Source organism: Petromyzon marinus, unplaced genomic scaffold (assembly GCF_048934315.1).
Source record: "Petromyzon marinus isolate PM22_M1 ecotype Great Lakes invasive population unplaced genomic scaffold, UKy_Petmar_22M1.pri1.0 PM_G_Scaffold_36, whole genome shotgun sequence".
Taxonomy (NCBI): Eukaryota; Metazoa; Chordata; class Hyperoartia; order Petromyzontiformes; family Petromyzontidae; genus Petromyzon; species Petromyzon marinus.
Window position 1 is genome coordinate 47,591 of NW_027422939.1, and position 9,686 is coordinate 57,276.

Sequence of the window (9,686 nt, forward strand, 5' to 3'; positions counted from 1 at the left end):
CAGCTTGTTTTCAAAAGCAAATACAGCTTGTTGAAGGGATAACACTGTATTTCCAATGCCTTGCATTTTCACGTTGAGCTGGTTCAGATGTTCAGTCAGATCTACGAGATAGTAAAACTTGAGGAGCCACTCGGTGTCGGCTAGCTCAGGATGCCCGACGCCTTTCATTTCAAGGAAAGTCCGGATTTCGTTCAGGCAAGCCGCAAAACGGCTAAGCACCTTCCCTCTTGACAACCAACGCACATTGCTGTGCAAAAGCAGACCAGGATAGTTATTTACAACTTCATCCAGCAGTGTTTTAAACTGGCGATCATTTAAGGCTCGGGCAACAATAAAGTTGATCACACGAATGACCAGCGACATCACTTCGCCAAACTGCCTGTCACACATCTGAGCACAAAGTGCCTCCTGGTGTATAATGCAATGGAAACTTAGGATGGGTCTATTTTCATGTTCACGGAGAAGCGCCACAAATCCTTTGTTTTTCCCCACCATACACGGAGCACCATCAGTACACACTGAGAGAAGTTTATCCATAGGTAGATTTTTTTCTTGAGCAAACTCCATGAAAGACTTGAATAAATCCTCACCTCTTGTGGACCCTTTTAATGGCAGAACAGCAAGACTTTCTTCACGCAGTGTGTCACCAACAGCATATCTTGCAATCACGCTGAACTGCGACAAATGGCTCACGTCTGTTGACTCATCCAAAGCCAGAGAAAAGAACGGCGCTGCATTTATGTCCTTCACTTGCGTTTCCTCCACTTTGTTTGCCATCACGATGGTACGATCATGAACAGTTCTTGCCGACAGAGGCATGTCTTGTATCCGTTTGATTATCTTGTCTTTGTTCGGAAGATCATCAAAAAGTTCATTGGCTACATCCAGCATGAACGTTTTAGCATACTCGCCATCTGTGAATGGTTTTCCGTTCCTCACTATTGCTAAAGAACCAGCAAAGCTAGCCGAATTATAGTCACCTTGCCGGGTCCATACGCGGAGTTGCTGCTGGCTAGCTTGCACCCTGCTCAGAAGCTCTTGGCACGCTTTCTTTCTGCTGTCTCCCGCAGGGTATTTTGATGCAAAGGTAGCGTGGCGCGTGTCGAAGTGCCGCTTTACATTCGACCGTTTCAACGATGTAATTTTGTCATTGCAAATTAGACACACCGCAGAACCCGCTCTCTCCACAAAGGCGAATTCTTCGGTCCATTCGTCCTGAAATGTACGATACTCGTCGTCTTTTTTTCTTTTCGCCATCTTCTTCGTCGAAGGGTTAGCTTTGAGCTAATGACCGAGCAGACGCAGTCTCAGACTGATTCAAAAGGGGGCGTTTACCTGTTTTACCCAGCAACGGCAAACGTAGGCCAGTATCATCCAATTAAAATAATGGACAATTGCTCCTGCAGCCCTGAACAGGACATGCGCAGTGAAAAATCGATGGATGGATTAAAACAAGTGAGAATATTTTGTTTTATCTGCGAGCCATATGCAATCATCAAAAGAGCCACATCTGGCTCGCGAGCCATAGGTTCCCGACCCCTGTGTTAGAGCTTTCAACAGACAACGGGACAAGAAGTCAAAGCTCATCGAGACGCTGACCTTCCTCAAAAGATGCCGCGACAACAAGCTTAAAGGACTCGACCTGGGCTTTGCTGTCTTCACTCCAACGCTGTCCTCTGGACAGCCCGGTCCCTTCACCTGATGAAGGCCACTTGTGTTGTGGCCGAAACGTCGTGATTTTTTGTTATTTTATTTTTACCTACGTGACTTTACCGAATAGAACCAAAGAGCACTTGAAATTTGGAACATGATAAAATAAATAAAAACAGTTTCTTCGCGCTATTCCCTCCCTTCCGCCCTCGTCTCGGCAGCGCGTCGAGGCAGCGGTCGATTGCGCCGGGCCAGGCGTTCGAGCTGCCGGACGGCACCGACAGCTACAGGGACTACGCAGGTTCTCGCAACCACCGCTACGCCGACAGCGAGAAGGCGGCGAAGAACCGCAACCAGCGTCCCACCGCGGTGCTGCACTTCTTCAACGCGCCCACGGACATCACGGCCGAGATGTTCGCGCAGGTCCGTGCCCCCGCCGCCCCTTCAGCCTGCTGCCAGCAGCGCAGAAGGGGAGCGCGTTCGGTTTCTTTAAAAGTTTTCCCAGGTGAAGCTTTTATAAATATTCAAGTCCAAAGTTTGCACGTGAAACAATCGTGGGTTTTTAAGATGAGCCTATTGATGTTGTGGAGTTTGTGGTGGCCCATGACACGTTTCCTGTGACGGGACAAATGTAAAATGGTGTAATGTAGTTTCCTTTCAGCGGTTAAAACATAAGATGTATAAATAATGCAATCGATGTTCCAAAGGGACTTTTTTGTTACAGACTAGACAACACCTCGCGTTAATTTGTCCTGTTTAATACATTACGATTCATATTCATTTGTATTCGAAAGGTTTACATTTCAGTCTTTGGACATTGTTTCTGCAAATGGTTGCATTCCCCCTGAGTCTATGCTTGGTGTTCACAATAATCTGAGCACTTTGAAAGACTGCTCCAAAGCTGGCGAATGTAAATTTAAAAATGGACAACGGGATTTGTGCCTGCAATTAAAATGACATCTCCCGAATGCTTTACCGGTGCACGTTAACTGTTACCAACTATAACGTGAACGCCGCCCGTTCTGTCCCCGCAGCTGTGCGACGAAATGTCGATTGCGAGGCCCCGCTCTTTCAAAGTGTTTTCTGGAAAAAGTAAGTCCCGCAAAGTATGTTTATTATTTATCTTACGTGTCATGGCACAGAATAAATCGTGTACTGTATTCTCCATGCAATCGTCGCTTGATTTACAGCACGACACCAGATGATCTGCAACGTGTGCTATGAGGCCATGCTCAAGAAACCCTGTGAAAAATTCTCTCCCGAGAGCAGTCCTTGCTATTCACTCGTGCCCAAGCTGACTGAAGCGTGTTAGCGTAGCCAAGGCATCGGACTGAAGCCTTCCTGCTGCAGAAATTCACCGACGACTGACACCACCCTTTAAACACGGCTTCTTTAGGTAAAGTCACGTAGAAGGGAAACAACAAAATAATAAATATATACAAACACAGACAATTTCAACCGAGAAGATGGATTCTGGCTTAGCAATCATTGGAAGGATTTGATAAACCATTTCGGGTCTTAATTGATTGTTCACGCTTACGGTGGCTTTCAGACCGCATCCATTATTTTCGTCTCCCCCCTCCTCTTTTCAGAACATAGATGGACTCGTCCATCTGAACAACTGCCAAATCGCTCTCCGTGGTGCTAACGTTAAAAATAACCGCCACTTTTTTAAAATGTTCTTGCTGTGGTTTTCACACCTGATGATGATTGCTTGTGTTGCAGTCGAAACGTCGTGAGAATTTTATTGTTTTATATTTTTATTATTTTATTGTTTCCCTTCTAACGTGGTGGTGACTTTACCGAAAGAACCAAGGATATGAATCCCTGCAGTCACGAAAGCTTTAAATCAAAATGGCGAAGGGTGTTGCGTTTTACACGACCCAAATTACTCTATGAGCGACGGTCCGTCCACGTGTCCAGCCGATAGGAGCGTGTCCGGCCTGATGGAGTGGGAGACCAAGAACGATGCCATGGAGGCTCTGGCGTGCATTAACCATCACCCCCTGAAGAACGCAAGTAAGTTGTGGGGTGTTGGCCATTTGTGTTGGTGCGATGACATTGAAGCGGTGCTGCATTATCGGCAAATCTTTGGTCGTACGCTCTGTTGAGCACCTAATGTTCAGATTTGGGGGGGGCGCTTGTTATTACCATAGCACCATCTGTGTACACTGGCTGCCTAGCAGCCTTGGGTGAAATTGCAGGAAGCGAAAGCAGTTGTAGATTGTTGTATTATATATTAACAGGTTGTTATTTATGGGCGATTTGGATTTCGTTGTTGTTGTTTGCATATACAGAATGGAATTGAAAGTTGACATAGCCAAGCACTTTCACTTATCACAACTCAACGTTATCTTAGCTCCCTGAACGATTTTGTTAACATCAACAAAGACCCTCCTAAGAATCGCTTCATTGTTTTAAGTTTTTGTGTGCTCCAGTGAAGACGTCATGTGGCTCCCCTGTTTTTATTTTCTCAGATGTTCCATACCTCTACACCCTCAAACTGTGCTTCTCCACTGCCCAGCCTTCATAGAAGACAACTCAACATGTTTCATGCCATATTGAACGTCGGTGTCAACATCATTGTCACTTTGTGTAATATTTGTGAATGTCCCATCACTCTTGTTGAAAGTTAACCGTGGGTATAGGTCGAAAGTGCAATTTGACGCGTTTACATTTTAGTTGTCATTTTTTGGAGGATTAATTTAGATTTCTATATTGACTGCACCGAAAGATTTTAAAGGTCGCAGTGGAAATGAAGAATGTTGAAATTAAAATAATTATGATTAGTCTCCTTAACCTGCCGAGTTTGTCTGCCGTGTGCATTGCTATTTTGTCCATGAGCCCCAAACCAGATTTCACTTGGCAGTCCTCGGGTGCCGTAACTTTAGCGGCTCCAATTAATTTACAATTTGGGGGGGTTCTCAACTTGCTCATAGCCAAAGTTTTTGCTCCCACCACGAGTGATGCTCCTTTCTTGCTGTAGCCCATGGCACTAATATTGCCCATTTAATTTCATAACGGAGAGCTCTGAAATAAATGCCAAAGAGACCCTTTTGGGGGGGGGCTGGTAAAAATATACCCCGACTCATTGAAAATCCCATTGAAAAACATGGGTTGGCATTCTGTACAGTGCGTGTTTTTAGCAGGTTAATACGCTTGCAAATATAAACCCCAAGAGAAAATAGAACCGTGTTTGAAAATAAAAGCATGGAGAGATGCATGTTTGACATCGAACTGGAATCGATTGAACATGAGCGTGGAGACATGAAGGAAGTTGGGCATAGGGTAGGTGAGTGACTGAGTGAATGAGTGACTGAGTGTGTGGGTGGCTAGGTGAGTGACTGTGTGTGTGGCTAGGTGAGTGACTGAGTGTGTGGGTGGCTAGGTGAGTGACTGTGTGTGTGGCTAGGTGAGTGACTGAGTGTGTGGGTGGCTAGGTGAGTGACTGTGTGTGGCTAGGTGAGTGACTGAGTGAATGAGTGACTGTCTATGTGGGTGGCTAGGTGAGTGACTGCGTGAATGAGTGACTGTGTGGGTGGCTAGGTGAGTGTCTGGGTGGCTAGGTGAGTGACTGAATGACTAAGTGTCTGTATGGATGGCTAGGTGAGTGAATGAGTGACTGAGTGTGTGGGTGGCTAGGTGAGTGACTGAGTGTGTGGGTGGCTAGGTGAGTGACTGAGTGAATGAGTGACTGTGTGTGTGGCTAGGTGAGTGAGTGACTGAGTGTGTGGGTGGCTAGGTGAGTGACTGTGTGTGTGGCTAGGTGAGTGACTGAGTGTGTGGGTGGCTAGGTGAGTGACTGTGTGGCTAGGTGAGTGAATGAGTGACTGTCTATGTGGGTGGCTAGGTGAGTGACTGCGTGAATGAGTGACTGAGTGTGTGGGTGGCTAGGTGACTGAGTGTGTGGGTGGCTAGGTGAGTGAATGAGTGACTGTGTGGGTGGCTAGGTGAGTGACTGAGTGACTGAGTGTGTGGGTGGCTAGGTGAGTGAGTGAATGAGGGACTGTGTGGGTGGCTAGGTGAGTGAATGAGTGGCTAGATGAGTGACTGAATGACTTAAGTGTCTGTATGGTTGGCTAGGTGAGTTACTGAGTGAATGAGTGACTGAGTGTGTGGGTGGCTAGGTGACTGAGTGTGTGGGTGGCTAGGTGAGTGAATGAGTGACTGTGTGGGTGGCTAGGTGAGTGACTGAGTGTGTGGGTGGCTAGGTGAGTGAGTGAATGAGTGACTGTGTGGGTGGCTAGGTGAGTGAATGAGTGACTGTGTGGGTGGCTAGGTGAGTGACTGTGGGTGGCTAGGTGAGTGACTGAATGAGTGACTAAGTGTCTGTGTGGGTGGCTAAGTGAGTGACTGAGTGAGTGTGTGGGTGGCTAGGTGAGTGAGTGTGTGGGTGGCTAGGTGAGTGACTGTGTGGGTGGCTAGGTGAGTCACTGAGTGAATAAGTGACTGTGTCTGTAGGTGGCTAGGTGAGTGAATGAGTGACTGTCTATGTGGGTGGCTAGGTGAGTGACTGCGTGAATGAGTGTGTGGGTGGCTAGGTGAGTGTCTGGGTGGCTAGATGAGTGACTGAATGACTAAGTGTCTGTATGGTTGGCTAGGTGAGTGACTGAGTGAAAGAGTGACTGTGTGGGTGGCTAGGTGAGTGACTGAGTGAGTGACTGAGTGTGTGGGTGGCTATGTGAGTGACTGAGTGAATGAGTGACTGTGTGAGTGTCTAGATGAGTGACTGAGTGAATGAGTGACTGAGTGTGTGGGTGGCTAGGTGAGTGACTGAGTGAATGAGTGACTGTGTGGGTGGCTAGGTGAGTGCGTGAATGAGTGACTGTGTGGGTGGCTAGGTGAGTGACTGTGGGTGGCTAGGTGAGTGACTGAATGAGTGACTAAGTGTCTGTGTGGGTGGCTAAGTGAGTGACTGAGTGAATGAGTGAGTGTGTGGGTGGCTAGGTGAGTGAGTGTGTGGGTGGCTAGGTGAGTGACTGTGTGGGTGGCTAGGTGAGTCACTGAGTGAATAAGTGACTGTGTCTGTAGGTGGCTAGGTGAGTGACTGAGTGAATGAGTGTCTTTGTGGGTGGCTAAGTGAGTGACTGAGTGAATGAGTGACTGAGTGTGTGGGTGGGTAGGTGAGTGAATGAGTGACTGTGGGTGGCTAGGTGAGTGAGTGACTGTGTGGGTGGCTAGGTGAGTGAATGAGTGACAGTGTCTGTGTGGGTGCGTAGGTGAGTGTGTGTCTGTGTGGGTGGCTAGGTGAGTGAGTGACTGAATGTGTGGGTGGCTAGGTGAGTGAGTGAATGAGTGACTTGAGTGTCTGTGTGGGTGGCTAGGTGAGTGACTGTGTCTGTGTGGGTGGCTAGGTGAGTGAGTGACTGAGTGTGTGGGTGGCTAGGTGAGTGAGTGACTGAGTGTGTGGGTGGCTAGGTGAGTGACTGTGTCTGTGTGGGTGGCTAGGTGAGTGAGTGACTGAGTGTGTGGGTGGCTAGGTGAGTGGGTGACTGAGTGTGTGGGTGGCTAGGTGAGTGACTGTGTGGGTGGCTAGGTGAGTGAGTGACTGTGTGCGTGGCTAGGTGACTGTGTGGGTGGCTAGGTGAGTGAGTGACTGTGTGGGTAGCTAGGTGAGTGAGTGAATGAGTGAGTGTGTGGGTGGCTAGGTGAGTGAGTGTGTGGCTAGGTGAGTGACTGTGTGTGTGGGTGGCTAGGTGAGTGAGTGACTGAGTGTGTGGGTGGCTAGGTGAGTGAGTGAATGAGTGACTGAGTGGGTGGGTGGCTAGGTGAGTGAGTGACTGTGGGTGGCTAGGTGAGTGAGTGACTGTGTGTGTGGCTAGGTGAGTGAGTGACTGAGTGTGTGGGTGGCTAGGTGAGTGACTGTGTGTGTGGCTAGGTGAGTGACTGAGTGTGTGGGTGGCTAGGTGAGTGACTGTGTGGCTAGGTGAGTGAATGAGTGACTGTCTATGTGGGTGGCTAGGTGAGTGACTGCGTGAATGAGTGACTGTGTGGGTGGCTAGGTGAGTGTCTGGGTGGCTAGATGAGTGACTGAATGACTAAGTGTCTGTATGGTTGGCTAGGTGAGTGACTGAGTGAATGAGTGACTGAGTGTGTGGGTGGCTAGGTGACTGAGTGTGTGGGTGGCTAGGTGAGTGAATGAGTGACTGTGTGGGTGGCTAGGTGAGTGACTGAGTGACTGAGTGTGTGGGTGGCTAGGTGAGTGAGTGAATGAGTGACTGTGTGGGTGGCTAGGTGAGTGACTGAGTGAATGAGTGACTGTGTGGGTGGCTAGGTGAGTGACTGTGGGTGGCTAGGTGAGTGACTGAATGAGTGACTAAGTGTCTGTGTGGGTGGCTAAGTGAGTGACTTAGTGAATGAGTGTGGGTGGCTAGGTGAGTGAGTGTGTGGGTGGCTAGGTGAGTGACTGTGTGGGTGGCTAGGTGAGTCACTGAGTGAATAAGTGACTGTGTCTGTAGGTGGCTAGGTGAGTGAATGAGTGACTGTCTATGTGGGTGGCTAGGTGAGTGACTGCGTGAATGAGTGTGTGGGTGGCTAGGTGAGTGTCTGGGTGGCTAGATGAGTGACTGAATGACTAAGTGTCTGTATGGTTGGCTAGGTGAGTGACTGAGTGAAAGAGTGACTGAGTGTGTGGGTGGCTAGGTGACTGAGTGTGTGGGTGGCTAGGTGAGTGACTGAGTGAATGAGTGACTGTGTGGGTGGCTAGGTGAGTGACTGAGTGAATGAGTGACTGAGTGTGTGGGTGGCTAGGTGAGTGACTGAGTGAATGAGTGACTGAGTGTGTGGGTGGCTAGGTGAGTGACTGAGTGAATGAGGACTGTGTGAGTGTCTAGATGAGTGACTGAGTGAATGAGTGACTGAGTGTGTGGGTGGCTAGGTGAGTGACTGAGTGAATGAGTGACTGTGTGGGTGGCTAGGTGAGTGCGTGAATGAGTGACTGTGTGGGTGGCTAGGTGAGTGACTGTGGGTGGCTAGGTGAGTGACTGAATGAGTGACTAAGTGTCTGTGTGGGTGGCTAAGTGAGTGACTGAGTGAATGAATGAGTGTGTGGGTGGCTAGGTGAGTGAGTGTGTGGGTGGCTAGGTGAGTGACTGTGTGGGTGGCTAGGTGAGTCACTGAGTGAATAAGTGACTGTGTCTGTAGGTGGCTAGGTGAGTGACTGAGTGAATGAGTGTCTTTGTGGGTGGCTAAGTGAGTGACTGAGTGAAGGAGTGACTGAGTGTGTGGGTGGGTAGGTGAGTGTGTGAATGAGTGTGTGGGTGGCTAGATGAATGAGTGACTGAGTGTGTGGGTGGCTAGGTGAGTGACTGAGTGTGTGGGTGGCTAGGTGAGTGAATGAGTGACAGTGTCTGTGTGGGTGCGTAGGTGAGTGTGTGTCTGTGTGGGTGGCTAGGTGAGTGAGTGACTGAATGTGTGGGTGGCTAGGTGAGTGAGTGAATGAGTGACTTGAGTGTCTGTGTGGGTGGCTAGGTGAGTGACTGTGTCTGTGTGGGTGGCTAGGTGAGTGAGTGACTGAGTGTGTGGGTGGCTAGGTGAGTGAGTGACTGAGTGTGTGGGTGGCTAGGTGAGTGACTGTGTCTGTGTGGGTGGCTAGGTGAGTGAGTGACTGAGTGTGTGGGTGGCTAGGTGAGTGGGTGACTGAGTGTGTGGGTGGCTAGGTGAGTGACTGTGTGGGTGGCTAGGTGAGTGAGTGAGTGTGTGGGTGGCTAGGTGAGTGAGTGACTGTGTGCGTGGCTAGGTGACTGTGTGGGTGGCTAGGTGAGTGAGTGACTGTGTGGGTAGCTAGGTGAGTGAGTGAATGAGTGAGTGTGTGGGTGGCTAGGTGAGTGAGTGTGTGGCTAGGTGAGTGACTGTGTGTGTTCGTGGCTAGGTGAGTGAGTGACTGAGTGTGTGGGTGGCTAGGTGAGTGAGTGAATGAGTGACTGAGTGTGTGGGTGGCTAGGTGAGTGAGTGACTGTGGGTGGCTAGGTGAGTGAGTGACTGTGTGTGTGGCTAGGTGAGTGAGTGACTGAGTGTGTGGGTGGCTAGGTGAGTGA

The 9,686-nt window shown here is 49.2% G+C and overlaps 1 protein-coding gene across 7 annotated transcripts in view; it reads left to right on the forward strand.

Annotated features, from left to right (window-relative positions):
- LOC142915867 (heterogeneous nuclear ribonucleoprotein L-like) overlaps positions 1 to 4,887 on the forward strand; it is a 29,216-nt gene extending 24,329 nt beyond the window's left edge. For 6 of the 7 annotated variants that reach the window (XM_076061495.1, XM_076061497.1, XM_076061496.1 and 3 more), the window contains 4 exons: positions 1,872 to 2,073; positions 2,685 to 2,742; positions 3,574 to 3,669; positions 4,128 to 4,887. In XM_076061495.1, coding sequence (XP_075917610.1) covers positions 1,872 to 2,073; positions 2,685 to 2,742; positions 3,574 to 3,669; positions 4,128 to 4,183 — 412 coding nt within the window. In that variant the 3' untranslated portion in view covers positions 4,184 to 4,887. Of the gene's footprint in view, positions 1 to 1,871; positions 2,074 to 2,684; positions 2,743 to 3,573; positions 3,670 to 4,127 lie in introns of those variants that run through there. The other variant, XM_076061501.1, reaches the window with a different exon arrangement.
- The last annotated feature ends 4,799 nt before the right edge of the window (positions 4,888 to 9,686 follow it).